Raw genomic sequence first — 19,716 nt, 5'->3', positions numbered from 1 at the left:
GTACTCCTTATTCATTATATTTGCTTAATTTCTCATATAAATCCTTGATGACAAATATAATTTCTCATATAAATCCTTGATGACATTTTATCATGCATTAGAGATTAATTACTACGTCACCTAAAACTGATAATAAAAATACCTTTAATATTGAAGGACAAGCTTTTGAAGCAATGATAATGAAGGCTCCCTACATGCCATACAAGCTTGAATTTATGTGGGGGCATTTACATTTACATGGCTTGTTTGTAGGCAACCCCAACTTTCTAGGGTTTGATGAAGTGAAAAATTCAAATGAATTGGTGCTAATAAAAAGTAAATAAAAGATGGTATTCAATGTGTTTGTATGGAAGGATGCTCATAGTGTGTAGTGCACAGTGGGAAGTGTGTGGGGGCCATGGAGGGGCAGGAAATGGAGAGAAAGGAGAAAAGGCTCTGTAATGAAGTGCTCTCATTAAAGGTGGTGGTGGCGTTCATGACTATGGAGAGCCCATTCGTGGATAAAAGGCACTGCTCTGCCGTTTAGAACATCAAGGGAAAGGGGGGGAAAATGGAGCACGGGACAACGAGAATGAAGAACAAGTGGGATTTTGTGCTTCATCTTCTCATCATCATCATGATGTTTTGCTGTTGCTGTAACTCTAATGGAGAATCTGTAGCTCGGTTGAATGAGATGTCTGAGGTTCGAATCCTCGTGGCTCTCAAGTCCGGGATTGTTGATGGTTCAGGGAGATTGAGTGACTGGTCAGAGAAGAATGTTAGTGAGGGCAGTTTTGGTGTTGGTGCTGGTGTTTCTTCTCACTGTTCTTGGTCTGGTGTGCATTGTGATCCATACATGGGAAAGGTGGTGAGTTTGAATCTGTCTTCCATGAATCTCAGTGGGAGTATTGGATCCGAGATTCAGGGCCTGGTGCATTTGCAGGCTTTGAATATCAGCCATAATATGTTTGGGGGAGCTCTGCCTAGTGTGATATTCAATCTTACCAGGCTTCGGTTGCTGGACATTAATCATAATTTCTTTGAAGGACCCTTTCCGGAGGGCATTTCAAGGCTGAAGAATTTGGTGAGCTTTGTGGGATTTAGCAACTCTTTCACCGGGCCTTTGCCTCTGGAGTTCGTTGAGCTGCCATTTCTGGTGAAGCTTGATTTGGGCGGGAGTTATTTCAATGGCTCCGTGCCGCCTCAATATGGGGGTTTCAGAAACCTGAGGTATCTTCACTTGGCCGGAAATGCCCTCACCGGTGAAATACCCCCTGATTTGGGTATGCTTCGTGAACTCCGGCACCTGGAAATCGGGTACAATTTCTTCAGCGGTGGGGTTCCATGGCAGCTCGGGAACATGACGGAGCTGGAGTATTTGGACATTGCTCAGGCTAATTTGAGCGGAGGTTTGCCATGGGAGTTGGGGAAGCTGAAGAAGCTGAACACTCTGTATCTGTTCAAGAACAATCTGATGGGCACAATTCCTGGGTATTTGGGTAATCTGAGGAGCCTGGTTTCGCTGGACTTGTCGAACAATATGATCTCGGGTTCGATTCCGAGGAACTTCTGGAGGCTGAAGAAGCTGGAGCTGCTGTGTCTCATGTATAACAACATGAGCGGGAGCGTGCCTAGGGGAATCGCTGAGCTGCCTAGGCTCGAGGTTTTCCGCATTTGGAGCAATTCCTTCACGGGAATGCTCCCTCAGGGGCTCGGCAGCAAGTGCCGGCTCAAGGAGCTCGATGTTTCTTCCAACCAATTGACGGGCCCCATTCCGCCATTTCTCTGCGCCGGAGGTGAGCTCTTCAAGCTTATCATGTTTTCCAACCGTTTTAATGGCGAAATTCCCGCCGGGATCGCTACTTGCTCACGGCTATGGCGTTTCCGGGTCGCGGACAACAGGTTGAGCGGTCGAATCCCGCCGGGGTTAGGGTTCCTGCAGAACTTGACGTTTGTGGATCTTTCACGGAACAATTTCAGCATGGGATTAGCCCCTGACATCTTCGACGCACCCAGATTGCAGTACATCAATGTGTCCTACAATTCTCATCTCGGCGGCAGGCTTCCTGACAAGGTCTGGAGCACGCCGGGCCTGCAGATATTCTCGGCGGCTTTCTCTAACATTTCAGGGAGGATTCCTTCCTTCGAGAACTGCAATTTCCTCTACAAGCTTGAGCTTCAGGGGAACATTTTGTCCGGGCCGATTCCTAGAGACATTACTCACTGCCAGAAGCTCTTGAATCTCCAAGTCAGTGAGAACAAATTGACGGGCTCCATTATGCCCGAGCTCGCAATGCTGCCGGAGATCAATGAAATCGATCTCTCACATAATGCTTTCACGGGGATGATTCCCCAAGTATTTGACAACTGTACTACTCTTGAGATCTTCAATGTTTCATTCAATCGGCTCACTGGGCCTGTTCCTTCGGATGGTCCAGTGTTTAGGAACATCAGCAGGAGTGTTTTTGCAGGCAATCCGGGGCTTTGTGGAGGAGTATTAGTGCCCTGTTTGGAATTTCCCGCGCCGGATTTGTATTCTCCCCGGGCTAAAAAGCCCGGCCCTCTGGTTTGGGTAATGGGGGGTGTTTTTGCTCTGGCTCTCTTCGTTCTCATTGTGGGAACCCGCTGTTTCTACAAGAAATACAAGGGCTACATTTTGGGCCACCGCTACAGAACAGAGCATGACGAAGGCCCCTGGAAGATGACTGCATTTCAGCGCCTGAATTTCACCGTGGAAGCCATTCTTGAGTGCCTCAAGAGCTCGAACATCATCGGGATGGGATCAGCAGGCACCGTTTACAAAGCCCAGATGCCTAACGGTGAAACCATTGCTGTGAAGAAGCTCTGGACTAACCCTAAAGAAGCCCACCGGCGTCGAAGGGGTGTTCTTGCGGAGGTCGATGTGCTCGGCAATGTGAGGCACCGGAACATTGTGCGTCTTTTGGGTTGTTGCTCCAACAATGAGACTACTCTTTTGTTGTATGAGTACATGCCCAATGGGAGCCTTGCGGATCTTCTCCATGGAAACAAGGAGGCAACCATGTTGGCTGATTGGATGACCAGATATAAGGTTGCTGTTGGTGTGGCGCAGGGGCTCATGTATTTGCACCATGATTGTTATCCCGTTGTGGTGCATAGAGATGTCAAGCCGAGTAATATACTGCTCGATGCTGATATGGAGGCTCGCGTGGCTGATTTTGGGGTTGCTAAGCTCATTCAGTCGGACGAATCCATGTCTGTCATTGCAGGCTCCTACGGCTACATTGCACCAGGTAGTACCTCCGCCCCCATTTTTCTTCTCATTTCATTTCAGCTCAGCTCTCCTGTTATATTTCTCCTATACTTGTCTGCATACCGTAGTTGAGATAGTGTAGGTACTCTGTATTCCTTACATTATGATTGACGTCTTGAAAAAGGTTTTAAACGGGATTTGGGTTGCTGATGGGCTTCCTAATCATTCTCGGGCTTTCATAAGTAGATTACTATTGCTCTGTTTTAAGTTGGAACATAAGTATTCTACAGCGGAAGTATAGAACATCAGTCAAGTCTCATCAACTGTGTCTGATGTTTACCGTCTAGATTGTGTTTTTGGCTCTTAAATCTGGATCTTGTCCTTCAAGTACTCATTAAAGCATGTTATTACGGACAGGTTTTTGATTACCAACTTTTAAAAATTGAAAGAAAATGCGAAAAGGTTGATAAAGTTTTGCTTTTCTTCTGCAATCGACAGTAAATCATACTAGATTATGAAGATATTTTGAGTCGTAGAATCAATCTCAAGTTGCACATTTTTAAGCCTCTCTCGACTTATTGTCATATACAGTGGATATGTGTAGATTTTTTTTTTTTTTTTTTTTGCATTATGTAAGTTATTCATTGGTGTCTTTTTTGGGGGTTTCAATCTACTAAACTATACTAGAAACTATACTAGTTTATGAAGATATTTCAAGTCATGGTATCAATTTCAAGTTAGATTTTTTTATATTTCTTTTTTGACGTAGTATCATATAAAGTGGATATGTGAAGATATTTCTGTATAATGTAAGTTATGATATTGATCTTAGAATTCAGTAGTGTTTTTTAGTTTAATTGGTTGATTCAAATTTCATAACTAGTAGTTTATATGAATCAATTTCATATTTGGTAAGGTTTTCTTAACTTGAATATAATATACAATAGATAAGTAGAAGGTTTTTTAACAATGTGTCAAGTTATAAAGTGGGTGTCTTTTTAGTTTAATTGATTGATTCGTATTTCATAAATAGTAGTTCATATGAATTAATTTCAAAATTTCATATTTTATCAATTTTTCTTCACTTAGGTATAATATACAATAGATAAGTAGAAATTTTTCTGCAGTGTACCAGATTATAAAGTTGATATTAGAATTCATCAATTTTTTTTAATGCTATTTATAATAAATTGATTGATTCATATATAAAAATAGCTATTCACAGAATCCATATCTGTCATTAGAATGTCCTATTTATATATAAATGACAAATAGGCAATATGAAAAACGAAATTAAAAATTGTATACAGTATTTTTTTTTTTCATAAAACCCCATACCAGCTATCACTATGCAAAGCACAATCTGAAGCAGTACACAATAGCTATCACTATACTAAGGTCAATCCTAGCACAAATAGGAATGTTTTTATGTTCGATTGTAGGTTAAATTCCACAATGTGACAAGATGGTGTTCCCAATAAGAAAACAAACCGTCACCTAAATTCCATTCTCAGATCAGACCAGCAAAGCCAAAAAGACACAACCTGGATGAGTCCAAGTTCACAACCTGAAGCCTCCCAAGTTTTGTTTTTCCTATTAATGAACAGTACCCAGTTGAAAAAAAAAACACCATTTTTTCCTCGAATCCCAAGCCACAAAAAGTCGTTTAAGAAATCCCTTTAGAAGCAAGTTTGTTTTTGTGTCAGATTCTCGTATGTTCAGATAAACATCTAGCTTTACCCAGTATATGCAAGCCCCCAAAAGCAGGCATATTTCCGTATTTCCACACACTTGTACAAAAAGGCAAACAGCAACACAACCAATCAAATCCCTCTGCTGTGCCTAAAACTGTAGCCCATTACATCTTACGTATCTCCCACCAAACAAAAACAAGAACGACTCAAATAGCAATCATAACACATCCGATCAATGTCTAATTCATGCCGTTTCATGTGCAGAATATGCCTACACTCTGCAAGTAGACGAGAAAAGTGACATCTACAGTTTTGGGGTCGTCTTGCTGGAGATTTTGACGGGGAGGAGGTCGGTGGATTCAGAATTCGGAGACGCCATTAACATAGTGGATTGGGTGCGGGCCAAGATTCAAACAAAAGATGGGATTTTGGAAGTTCTTGATCAAAATGTGGGAGCTTCATGCAACTCTGTACAGGAAGAAATGATGTTGGTTTTGCGAGTGGCTCTTCTTTGCACGGCCAGGTGCCCTGCAGATCGCCCCTCCATGAGAGATGTGGTCTCCATGCTCTCTGAAGCCAAGCCCCGCAGGAAATCACTGCTCAATCTTCACTGCCTGCAGCAGCAGCAGCATCATCTTCTTCGCAGTTCAAGTTCTAAATCGAACCCCCCTTCTCAAGAAAGCAGCCCTGAGGGATCCACAATTGTAGTCTAAACTATATATAGATAGATTCATACATATATATGTATGTGTAAGTAGGCTCTGGCAGCCATTGTTGTTGCTTGGAGCTCTCATGCATGATGTTTTCTGAATGCCTTGGGTATATAGATTAGATGAAGTTTTGCAGTAAGTGCTATTTGACCTATAAGATGCTGTGTAGAGTAGTTTTAAATTTTTCCTTCTTTCAATTGGGGAAATGATTTTTCGGAGCTTGAGCATGATGAGTAATCAGGCTTTTCCTGTACATAAAAATATTTGATATTTCCAGTCAATGCATCGACATTGCTTCAGAAAACAATTTTTTTAGTGTTGTTTCTCCGGTTATGGTGATGTTTTCTCTTGTTCGTTGTGCCCTGGATTGGAATGGGTGCAGCATATGAGTTTAATATGATTGCAATTTTCGAGTCGAGAGAACTAATTAGTAATGCAGAAAGTTCGGGATACTAGAAAAGTCTGATGAAGACGATGAAGTAATGAATTCTGTTCTATAAATTGTTAAAACTTATAGTAATTGAAATTAGTAAGACACTAATATTTCTGGCTTGAATTATGTGCAATTTATCATTATCAATATTTCTGATATGGTTCATTATCGTCAGAATTAAATAGAGGATAGTATAGGTACAACATCAAATTAAAATTATATTTGTTCATTACTGGAAACTTTTGTGAGTAAAATTATAAAAATTGTTGGTAACTCAAAACTTTTGTAATTCTTCAGTCTTTGGTCCTTAATCAAAGAGGCTAGACGAAAAAGCTGACCTCCATTAAAAAAAAAGACTTTTGTAAGTAAAATTATAAAAATATTTATAATCAAATAAATATATTAATACTATATTTGAATTCTACTAGATTAAGCATTTTTACAATTTAGATAAATAATCTTAATTTAAACATTCTCTAGACAAATACTTTTTGAGATATATAATGTAAATGATAATGAATAATCTAAAAAATATTTTTTCTCAACTTGAAATTATTCAATTAAATAACAAAATAGCATGTAAATATGTGACATTTACAAGATAGTGAATTAAATGAGATCATTTGAAATTATGAATAATTTTTAATAGGCAATTTTTGTAAACCTTTCAATTATGTTCATAAAATATTATGTTATCTAGAACTACTTGAGAGGGGGAGAGAGAGAGCATAATGAATTTGCAAAGTCATTAATCTCAATGTTGACTTAACAAGCCTCTAATTATTATAACTATAAACATTCATAATATTGAATTATGGATATGTAGGCCCTAATTAGTCATCATATACTCCACTACAATAATTTTTCTTAATATGCCTTACTTTTCAAATAAGTGTTGTCATTAATGCTTAGCTACAAATGTTTTTGAATGGATTATTCTTCCATGTGACATTTTCATTTGACAAGTTGTTTTAGTTGATTAGATTTTGTAATCATCGTAATTTGTAGCATTTTGATGCTTCTTTAAATTGTAGCATTTGGTTCCTTTATTATTCTTCATCAAGCTTTATAAACTTTGTTTGAAGTATAATTTTATTGCAAAAAAAACTCCTTCAAATACAACGCTTAAAGATTGAGTGTATATGTACATATTTTGGTAGTTTTGGTTTGCATGATGTATTGCCAATTGCTTGTAGCACCTAATAAGTATCACAATAGTTATGTTACATCTTGTTGTGTTTATTTTTTCATGTAAGAGACATCTAGTTATATTATTGTAGATTTAAAAATACTTGATCACTCACTTCAAAGTTAATTTGTTGCTTTTTTTTTAAATCTCATTTTGTTAGATTGGTAAAAATGCTCTCATGATAAGGAGATAAACTAAGGACTTGGAGGCCTATTGATAAGTGTGGGTCCTAGATTCTCCTAGGCAAGTAAATCTTGCAGTTCACGACTACTATTTACCGCATCAAAGAAAAATATGTAGATGTGAAGTCTTAGTACCATAGGAGCTCGAACAAGTGAGGAACATTTATATATTTTCACAATTTTGCAAGAGAACTACTAGAGAAGGCTAACTTTCTTTTTTTGTTATACTTTTGCAATACAACTAGGTAAGACTACTCTAAGAGATGCATAATAAAAACTAATCTAACAAAGCATGACATTAACAAATGAAAAGGTATATAGGTGAAAATGGTTCTAAAGATGAACTCTAAGAGTAAACAAATAAAAAAAGAGTGGACGACTTAAAAGTCACATACTAAAGCTTGATTCCTAGACTAAAAGTGTTAAATAGTCAAAGTTGACTTATTTTTTCAAGCTTAATTTCTTCCTTAATATGTGTTGTTTAAGGTTGGCCAAAAAAGAGTGGGTTAAGGTTCCCTAAATGAGGAGATCAATCATCTTTATTGTACAAACTCAACTAATTATCATCAAGGATCATACAAATTCTTGTGGTAGGGCAAACTCAACTTACTATTGGAGGCAAGAAAGAGGGGGAAAAACAAGTCTGACAAAGTGAAAATGGGGAAATAGTCGCAAGTATTGTGATTTATAGTTTTTTGATAGCGCAATTGTGTTATAACACATGATCACACTATAGCTTGATCACGCTATGTTTTGAATTTCACAAGCCTAAGGCTCAGGCATCCAAACCACAACACAATCACACAATACTGTGATCACGCTATGCTTTAGATGGGGAAAAAGACTAAAGTAGCACCTTTTTGGTACCACAACTTTATGCACTTACCCGAGTATCTAACTCTTATACATGCTATAATGATCTTAATAATAAAAATGCTTATAATATTGAACATTAAATTTACTCTAGTACCTTATTTTTCGACATAAACCTATTTTGGAATCCTTGATAATGGTTGAGAAGTATTATAAGTCCCGACTTAAGCTATGTTTCATGAAATGTCATGCTTCCACCTTCTCATGTGAGTAACTAATCACGACATTTTTCAACCAACACATGTGAGAACTATACTGTTGAACTTACCTCATCATGGTGTAGAGAATTCAACTTGCCAAAATCATTCACAAACACACATTTCACCTACCTAGCCATAAGCTGGGACTAGAGTGATACACAACCCTTGTTCACATATGTTTTGTTATCATTGTGCATTATCTAATTTTTAACTCCCTCTTACATATTGCAATATAATATATTTAACAACATCATTCCTTGACTTTGATATTATATATTTCAATTTATGGAATGAGTAATGATGATACCTTTAAATTCATTGTTCATTCATATTGACTTATTTCCATAAAAATAGGTAGAATATTGAATAATGTTTTTAGATTGTTATGATTGAAAATTGCTTCCTATGTTTTTGACAATAGACATCAATAATTTTGTGTACTTTAATTTCTTAAAATTCTATAATGAGTACCATATAAATTTAGATTTTCTATTATTATGATTTGGTAATTAGACCCCATCTCGACCCCATGAACTTTAGATTATAATGCTTTATGTCTATAACCTTGAATAATTATATAGACTATAAATTCCTCTACTAAAAGAGACGAAACCTCTTTAGATCATAAGTTGTTTGTAAAGAATATATGGTGCCACAACATATTATCTTCAATTCACCACACCTATATATATTCATTTTGAGTACCATAATTCCTACCATGGCATTCTTATTAGAAAAAGTGAAAAACGAAGCTAGACAAAGTTAATAGAAATGTATGAGTGTAAAGGTCCCAATTCCATTCTTCAAATGCTATGATTTTCATCACAATAATTATAAAGCCTAAGAAAGAGTTGAATTCTCATAATTCAATTTTATGGAGGCTTTCAAGAGTGTAGGCCAAAGTGGTGAACCTATCTATGTTCATGAAGTTGCAGAGACCTAATGTTTGTGAATGATGTAGTCGTACACGCACCAAAATAACATAATAATATCTGGTCAGTTTTGTTTCCTCTTCCCCCATGACAATAAACACTGACATTATTCCTTTTAATAATTAAAGCTCCACAATATTTCTATGTTTTTAGTACCATATGGAAAAGAACTCTTAAATGCATTTAAAACTGTACAATCTGGCCGAGTCAAAAGTTCTGCCAAACATATTAAAATAACTTGATGAAGTTGATAGTTTGGGAACTGCTTCGAACGGAAGAAAACACTTTGCAGAGCTGTTTCAGTTTGAATTTTTGGTGCTCTTGTTTTTTTAATATTTGGTGCTGCCAGTTTTAGATATATAAACTTCTCTCACGTTGTTAATATTATATTCAGTTGTTAAAATTGCTCTATTTTTCTACTGACATGCTTTTAATAATTTTCCTTTGATGAAATCTTCCTCTTGAGCGACAGTATAGGGACAAAGTGGAGGAAAAAAAAATTGGGTTCTTGATGAAACGTCAACTGCCTAGTTGTAAATTAATAAATTGGTATGTCTATAATATATAATATAAATGAAGGATTTAGTGGTGCAAGCTATTTGAAAATAGCTAAAATGATAGTTATTATAAAAATATTTAGATCTTTTTGTCACTATGTGTATGTTATAACATTAAACAAGGTCAGCTATTCGGTTTTGTACTTGCTGTATCATTCAATTTTTAAAAGTTTATTAATAAACTAGTTTGTACATGCAATATTCAGTCGATAGAAGGTTTGCGCAAAATCTAAAACTAAAATTATTAAAATCAATATAAATTATATCTAATAAAATATATATAAATAAAATCAACTAAAATTACAAAATCTAATTATAAATGCTAGGAATTCCTATTAAAATATAAAAATACACAAAATAAGAATCAAGAAAGAAGAGATAATGAGAAAAAATATGAATGTAGATGAGAAATTTAGAATAATAAAAAATAAAACTAATATAAGTTATATGTAATTAAAATATATTATTAAAATTAATTTAAAAAATTTAATAAATGATGTTGAAATTTTACTAAAATCTAAAATGAACAAGTCAAAATTTGATAAAATTTAATAAGATTTTATTAATTTTTAATTAATATTATAAAATTAGAATAATTTTTTTAAATTATAGTTTTACATTAAAAATCTAATTTTTAATTTATAAAGATTAAAAAATTATTGTTTTATTTTGAATATTTAAATTTTTAATATATATATATATATATATATATATAATTTATAATTAAAAAAATCTATAATTAAATATAAATGTCTTGTATCTTAAAGTATTAATATTTTATCTGAACTAAAAAAAATATATATTCATAAAAGATAATCACAAGTTATTATAAAAGAAAAAAATATTATCAAAATAATTGTATGATAAAGTAATATATTATTGATTTAATAGTTTTACATAACAAAATATGACCTGCAATTTAAGTAAAATAAAATTTTAATTAAAAAATTAAAAATTTCATAAATAAACATTACAAAAATAAAAAGTTTAAATAAAAATAAAAATACTCTAATTGGTTGAGATAGAAAAGATTAATAACTAGTTAAGTACAACTATAGCTCGCCGCAAATACAATAAAGAAAAAGAAGAAGTATATACATAAAATAATAAATAACAAGGGATGTAGATTGTTTTATAAAAGTTGAGATCATGATATTATATTTTTTTAAAGTATAAAAAGTTGATATTGAATAAATATTATATTTATTTTTTAAGAAAATTGTAATTATAATTAACTATAATTATAATCTTAATTGTAATATTAACAATAATTATTATTGTTATGGTTGTCATTAGCTTAAAATAGTATAGATGACTGATTTTCATAAGGTGGGTTAAAAATATTATAATGAAATAGATGAAATTCAAATGTCAAGTTTAAAATAGGAAAAAACAATGTTAAAATTGAAAATTCTTATTTAATAGATAATATTAAAGGTGGTGTGGACATTATGAAATAAACATAACACTTACTATTTGTAACTTTTCACTACACTTTATATAATTAATAAAAGGTCCAACAAAATATGATTTTAAATTAAAAAATTAAAAAAATTAAAAAATTTTATTGATTTACATAATTTCTGAAAATTACACATTTACATACTTGTTGAAAATCACACATTTACATACTTGTTGAAAATCACACATTTACATTTGAAAAAAATAATTTAAATATAATAAAACAAGAAAATATCTTTTGTCTTTAAAAAAAAAGTGTGGATACAATGGCTCTGCAAAGCACAAGTTCATTTGTGAAAAAAGAGACAGAGCTTCTTCGCGAATACAAAAATATGCGATATCCCTCCCAACTACAAATAAGTTGGAATCTCTCTACGACCGCCTGGAACCACGCGAAGAGGGGTAGAAAATTTCTCAAACCCATGGGCGACAAAGCTCATCCATAGAGGGACATTGAAGCTTGGGAAAATAGAAAAAGAAGAGAACTTTTTCGCGCAAACAAAATACGCCCTGAAGGACAAAGATCCACGGAAACATTCCCCAATCCAGAAAAGCACCAATCTCGGGACCCCAGGAAGAATTTGAGCCTCCAAAGACCCAACGAAAGCAGATTGGCAGAACAGGAAAATGGAGGAGAGTGGACCATTGTCAAAAGAAAAAATGAACAAACCCTTAATCAAAAGGAACATGCTCCTGAGCTAAACCCTAAATCCTTAGATCAACTACAGAAACCTATCTTAAACCAAAATCCTAACCTTGTTTTCGATCTCCAACCCAGAAACAAATATGAAGCCACCAATATAATTATAATGAGTAACCACCATACTGAAAATCGATGGGAAGGCTGTGAAAAGCTGGGAGTTTTTGTTTACTGGAATGGTCCCAAAGTTAAATGAGTGGATATATGACTTCTGTGAAGAATGGGTAAGTATACTCTCCCTCACAAAACATCTGATTTATTTACATTGCAAGAGCATTTCTATTAGAGAAAGTCTGCTATCTCGATCTCTATGTTTTTATACAAGCTATAGTGTAAATTTCTTTAAATGGAGGCCAAACTTTAGTGAAGAAAGAATAAAATAACCGACCGTGGCCACATGGATAGTAATCAAAGAGATCCCTGTGGAACTCATCAAATTTCACACTTTACAAAGAATTGGCTCTTCAATAGGTAAATTCCTATGTTTAGAAGTGAATTACAAATCCTCCTAATGAGGAAAAATCCTAGTTAACATGAAGCCAAATAAGCAGGAATCTAAACAAATCAAAAAAATAACTAAAAGATCCATCTAAAATTTAAGTTATGCAAATTATGAAAAAAAATATTCGAAGAGATCATCCTCCAGGAATCCTATATAGAATATGAATAAAAAAGTTTCTTATATATGAATAAAACCTCAACTCTAGATCAATTATTTCCAAGAATCACAGTTTGGACCAAAAAATAATGACAAATAGTATCAAAGGGAAGCTTCAAATATTCGACTCCATTAAAATTTCATCAGAAATTGTCAACAATAAAAAGACTACTTAGGAAATGTCAAAAAATGTATCAATATCAAAAACTGAGGAAGGGGAAATTATTGAAAGCAATGGGAGCAATAGAGCTATATCTAACTTAAACTATATGTTGAATCATGAAGAAAGCCTAACCTTGAGTCCAGATCAAAAAATAACAAGCAACCATTAGATAAGGACGAGGAAGAATTGCTCAAGCTCAGAAAAGAGGAAATCAATTTAAATAGGCTTCAGATATGTATGCAATGCAACAATAACAATTCATATAGCAAAGAAATAATAGAAAACATGAAGAAATACAGAAAATTGGTCCATGAAAAACTACTAGTGGAGAACCAACTAATACTTTTGGAAGAAGCTCATAAAGATCATCAAAATAAGGAGAGATACATGAGGGTTACAAAAGGACACCAATCACAACAAAAATAGAAGATAATATTGATAAAGATCAAACAAAGGAAATTAGAGAAGTATAAAGCAGGGAGAACACTAGGGACAAATCAATAGACACATCACCTACTATGGAAGAGTGTTAAAAATAGACAATACTAAGAGGCGGGGGGCGGGGAGTGTGAATCAATATTCTACAAATTTTTTCCCACAACTGAATATTGTTAATTACTTTATAACTTGCATATAAAAGTAAACCAACAATGCTGAACAGTAAATATAACCATGCACAAATAGAACTCATAACACCATTATTTGGTTAACTAGGGAAAACCCTAATGGGGATGGTACCCATAAGATGATTCACTAAACAAAAGAATCATGTTAAGCATATTGACCCTGTTAGGAGTCTATGAAATACATATAGTGTCTCAAGTCCTTGTTAGAGGACTAGGTCCTATTGAAAGCCTCAACTTTGTTAGGAGTTGGTAGAACAAATACAATGTATGCAAGAAGAGCCCACTGCTCTAACATGCAATTATACAATTAAGTTTTCTTCACAAGAGTAGGTATACATGCAATATTGTTTTACTGTTGTATATCACACTTGCTCTGATCATACATCAGTCACATCACATAAGATTCACATATCATACAATATTTCTTCTCAATTGTTCGCATCACATTCACTTCACTACACATCACCTGCTTTCACATCATATCTGCACTTGAGATATGATCTTTACTTATATCTTGCAAACTAATAAATCTCTTCTCAGTTGGCCTTAATGCTTTTGCATGCTTGATCAACTATAAAAATGACCTAGGGTAAACATCTAGGACATTGGTCCATCATGACTTAGTAATTATTTTCTCACAGGTATGTGCAAGATCATGGTGTGCCAAAAAGTGGCGATGTGAAAAAAATAGAGTTTGAAGACGTCTAAAAGCGCTTCAAAATATGCTCTGACTTTTTTCCACCTATCCAGGTACCAAACTTGGAAGGTAAGGCCGAGCCTTATCAGATATCCGGTAACATATCAGATATCCGATTTTATCGTATATCCGAAAACATATCGAAAATTCGATATGCTAGGGAGCCTAATATAATATTATTATTATAATATTATAATAATATAAAAATATTACCTTATAATAGTATAATATAATATAATATAATATTATATTATAATACATTATGTATTATAATATAATATAATATTATAATGTATTATATTATAATAATATAATATAATATATAAATTATAATAATATAATATAATATAATAATAATATTATATTATAATAAAATAATAATATAATAATAATATTATATTATAATAAAATAATAATATAATAATATAACATAATGTAAAATATAATATAATGTAATATAAAATATCATATGTTATGTAAAATGATTTGCGTTATAAAATACGAGATTTGCGTTATAAAATATCATATCCAATATATCGGATATCCGATATAATATCGGATATCCGATCCCTACCATCACATATTAAAAAAAAACACAGACTCGCAGCCTTGTATTTTCTGAATTTTGAGGCCAGGTGCGACCGATATCGGGTTCTACATTGGATATCGAATTCTATATCGGATATCAGATATCCAAGTAAGTTCTTTTTAAAAAAAAATTCATTTTTAATCTAAATTGAATAGATTTTAGCATAATTTTGTTTGTTTTAGTTGAATCTAGGATTTTTTTGAAAAAATTGGTTAAAATTAAGGTTTTTTAAAAATATATATTACGTTTTGCAATTCAATAGGAATGGCTGATTAGAATGATGACACTGAGGCACAGAATAATATTCCTTGTAACCCCCCACTAAACAATCCAGTACCCCCACAAAACCGTCCACCAAATGATCCTCTACCCCCTCAAAACCCTCCTCGAATTGAGGATTTGATAAATGAGAATCTCACCGAATTGAGAGGTTTGCATAGAACATATAATAATGTACCCGCATTGGCTCCTATGTTATCCACATTAAACACCATACTGGATAACATTGAAACCCTTACAAACCAACAAAATGCCACTCTTCGTTGGCATGACGAAATGCACGCAATGTTTGATGATGGTTTGGACTATGATGAGATTGCGGCCCTCAACATAACCAAAGAAGTTTTGGCTAGCCTTTTTGCAAACTCGAAAATGGGTTTACCAGTCGACCCAAAAAAATCCAAACTATCCATTAAATGGTGCACAAATGATGCCATATGTGAAAACTTTTGGGATCATTGGTGGATGGTCTTTGATATCCCTCCACATGGCAATTTAGACATACCATTTTATTTCCTTAGAAAATTATATGTAGAATTTGTGTTGAAACTTAAAGTGAACTATTGGAGCATGAAGCCCAACATGGGCTTAGGATTAGGAGCTCCTTAGGATAGACCCTCTTCCCAGCGGAAGAAAGCTGGCACTTTTGTCCCCCCCACTAATATCTCCCCTCCTCCTCAAGTGTAGCATCTAGATATTATGATAGAGGCTAGCTCTCAGACCATCAGAGCCATTCATAGGCTAAGTAGCCTAATGATATCTCAGGCTAGGTCAGTCCTGCCTCCTCATGTTGATGATGTTGGTGCTAGTTCATCATCGGCTAGCTCATCACACATTTGTGTGCCTCACACTTGCATTACATGCAACAATATTTTCCTAGGTCCCATAGGTGATCTTCCTGAGTATCATTTTGTATTAGGCGAGGATACACCAGACACACGTGTAGAGGCTACAGACCTTGATGTAAGAGAGGAAGGGAATGCAAAGGCATGAACTCCTTCAGTGTTGGTACGTGTATATATATATTTTTTATGACATGTGTGATTTAAAGTTAATTTTTATAATAGAGTAATTTTAAATTTTAAGCCATATTGACTTTTATATGTATGTGATCTTCATTCATGTTTAGTTGATGACCAAGGAAGAGCTTAGACAGATTGATGATGCCGCGCTCTTGGCTATTTCATTTGGCCTTGAGACATCTATGGTACATTATGTTGTGTTTGAATTTTATTATTATTTAATATTGTAGCATATATGGTTGCTAAACTTTCTTTTATCTTATAGGTAGCAACTGTCCCAGGGGGACAAAGTGCGGAGGGTGAGCCAACGTGCATTGACAAAGGAAAGGTAATTAGGTGCTTTCTATTTAATTAAATATCGATGCATTCTTGTAACATGTTTGTGGTAATCTCATTTAACTACATTCTTTATTGTATATAGGGCGTGGCTACTGGCAATGAGCATGTAAAGATTCTGCATCGTAGACCATCAGGGATTTCCATTCACACTAAGAGCCCCACTGTATGTATAAGTATCATTTATTTTTTATTATCCTTATCTTCATAAATAAATTCAAAACTAATTTCCATGATATTAACAACTACTATTTTGTATCTCATAAGAGACTCCTAGTGCACATGAGGTTTGATGAGAGAGTCATGTAGATTTGATGATGCAGGCACTCTCTCCTGAGGAGGAGCCTACAATAGTAAGTTGTAGTTTGAATTCATGATTAAATATGTTATAAATTTAGCATGCTATGAATTATAATGTTATAGTTCAAATTGTAGATTCATTTGACAAACGTATAATTTGAACATATACAGCCCACAATCAGAGAGGTAGAAGCATTGTTGAGGGCATATGAGAGGACTCCTGACCGGCATAGGAGGTCGACGAGAGAGGTATTTATTATGAAATTTGGATAGTATAAATTTTTATTACAAAAAATATCATTATGCATTTGAGTAATTCAATGTTAGATACAAAGAATCATATAAATTTAGTAGTCTAACTTTGGGTTTTCCATTTTTATTTATGTAGGAGGCATCCGATCCACCTAGTTTAGTGAAGAGGTTGCATTTTGATCATCCACCAGCACCCTAGGATAGTATAGTTATCGTAGGATGCATCATGAGAAATTTTGAGATGGCATATGCCACATTGTATATAGAAACATTGATATTATACACATTTTGATGGCATGATCAGCCACACTTTGTATATGGATCCATGTATTTTGATATATATATTTGAGTTCTTTGTCTATAGATACGCTGGTCTATTTTGATATGTTCATTATTAATAAATGGTATATTACAGTTAAATTTTTTATTATTGATTCATATTATATGAGTAATGGTTTGTAAATATTATATGATTCATATTATTGATGCCCATATTTCAAGGATTTATTTGAAAATCTTAGCAAGTGGAGAAATTGAAAGTTTGAATATATGAGACGATTTAGTTGAACATTAAAAATAAAACTCCTGAGATTAACTAAAGTAGTAGGAATGAATGTTCATTTATTCTCGAATCCGAGAGATCTTCATCACTATGAATGTGAGTAAGAGTTTTTCCCTTTATCATTCATAAAATTCTTATAGTGAGTATTCCTCAATTCATATTCCTTTAATCATTCTTCAATGCATATTAGTGCTAATTTAAGAGCTTTCTAAAAATAATCATATAAGAAGTAACCCAAAACAATGACACAATGAATTAAATAACTTCCAATTATACACAACACATTCCATATGAATTCAATATTTATTCTCAACGTCCCTGGCACTGGAAAAGTCTTATTTTGAGTGGTTGAGCTAACCAAATGCTTTTAACATATATTTTGTCTTTTAAACATAAACTGTAATAACATAAAAAAGATGTGTGACTTATACAAATAATAATAGGATCAGAAGACGTATAAGTACCTCAAAAGATCGACCTCAAAATGCACTTAGAGCACCTTGGTACGGGGTGGTCGCGGATGACGGATGGTCTCTGTGGCTGAAACAAGGGTGTGACTAGGGTTCACCCACCCACCTGGAGCTAATGGCACTGATGATTCGATGCCAAGATCAACGGTTTTAAATTTACGCTGTGGTGCACCTATGAACTGAGGCACACTGCGAGTCTTGGTATCGAGCGAGATCATTCTGCCGAATCCAAACAGAATGTGATCTCTCAAAAATGAGATAGGTTATTTTAGGATTCAACTGTTGAGATAATGGGTGTTTCACACATTGCATAATATTGTTATATTTTATTATTTTATTTTATTATGTAATGTTGTGCCTAGATGGATGTGCAACATCTAAAGATTTCCATAGAATATTCTTGATGAGTTGTATTGTAACATTGTGAAAATATTTCATGTAATTATTTAATATTGGAAAAAAGAATTAAATGCCCAATATTAAATGTGGGGTCAGTGGGTTAGGTAGCACATGGTTTATGTAATACCACTTGGTGGTTTTGTGGGACTTGCTATTATATAAGCAGCCACAAGGGTAGTTGTTGTAGAGTAAGAGTGAGAAAGGCAAAAGTCAAGCGGGACAAGGCTTGACAGGTTAGCTAAGGGAGCATTTGTGAAGGTTGGAAGCATGGCATGGGATGTGTGGATTCATACGTGTTCACATGGATTGCTTGGTGGTGGCTATGGCTTTGAAGGCTTCCATGGTTGTATTGCAATGATATTTTTGTTGAATAATACATGGTGATGGATGCTTTTGGAGGCTAGGTTTTTCCCTCAATGAGGGTTTTTCAAGGTATATCTTGTGTCACAATTTTGTGGGTATGTTGTCTATTCTCTTGCATGTGGATTTTAATTCTATGTTTATTTCAAATCTATTATGGGTTATGTGGAAATGGTTATATTTTTTATTGTCAAGTTTCCTTACAAGTGGTATTAGAGCTATGGTTTTATTATTGTAACTCTAGATTGAATCCATGGGAATGCATGAGAGGATAAAAGAAAATGACAAGATATATGAGTGATTTATTGCAGATCTAAGAGTTTTGGATTTGCTGTTATGATGGGATGTTAAAATATTTGGGCATGTGAAAATTTTTGGACAAAAGAATTTTTCAAATGTTTCATTTAAAATGAGGGTTTTGGGGGGTAGCATGCAGAAATGACCTCTTGGGTAAAAACAGACTTCACCATTGGATCTGGGTCGACATTTTCATAAATTTTGATATATAATACGCCCTAGTTTGACCATGTTTAGAGGAAATGAAAGAGTTTTTTGGTTTAAGCCCATGTTAGCCGTCAAAGTTAATCCCGTCGAAATTTTCGTCACAAAAAAAAAAATAAAAAATGAAAAATCACAGTAAAAATGGTAAAAAGAGTGTCTTAGTAAAACAACCATAACTTTCTCTCAGAATATCAGATTTCAGAGTTCTTACAAGCGTTGAAATTCAGAGCACTACAACTTGGTATAGGTTTGGTTCTGTGATTTCTATATTTTGTTAGGTTTTAAGAGCCCTAAAGTCAGATGTTATTTATTTTGAGTACGGATTAGGGCATAACTTGGGCATACAGAGTCAGATTTTGG

At 33.9% G+C, this 19,716-nt stretch overlaps 1 protein-coding gene across 1 annotated transcript; it reads left to right on the top strand.

Annotated features, from left to right (window-relative positions):
* The first annotated feature begins 338 nt into the window (after positions 1-338).
* On the top strand, positions 339-5,922 carry LOC149551848 (uncharacterized). The gene is made up of 2 exons (XM_089787349.1): positions 339-3,251; positions 5,170-5,922. The coding sequence occupies exons 1-2, from the start codon at positions 551-553 to the stop codon at positions 5,616-5,618; spliced, it is 3,150 nt and encodes a 1,049-aa protein (XP_089643475.1). The 5' UTR covers positions 339-550; the 3' UTR covers positions 5,619-5,922.
* The last annotated feature ends 13,794 nt before the right edge of the window (positions 5,923-19,716 follow it).

This window comes from Cupressus sempervirens, chromosome 6, assembly GCF_028749045.1.
Source record: "Cupressus sempervirens isolate cs-2001-9-10 chromosome 6, ASM2874904v1, whole genome shotgun sequence".
NCBI classification, from domain to species: domain Eukaryota; kingdom Viridiplantae; phylum Streptophyta; class Pinopsida; order Cupressales; family Cupressaceae; genus Cupressus; species Cupressus sempervirens.
The sequence above is the reverse complement of the archived record's forward strand: the minus strand, read 5'-3'. Positions and strand labels throughout refer to the sequence as shown.

Bases quoted from the DNA above. Each gene is read 5' to 3' on its own strand.
- LOC149551848 (XM_089787349.1), top strand. From the start codon at position 551: ATGGAGCACGGGACAACGAGAATGAAGAACAAGTGGGATTTTGTGCTT. The intron at 3,252-5,169 runs GTAGTACCTCCG...TTTCATGTGCAG, and splicing joins CTACGGCTACATTGCACCAG to AATATGCCTACACTCTGCAA.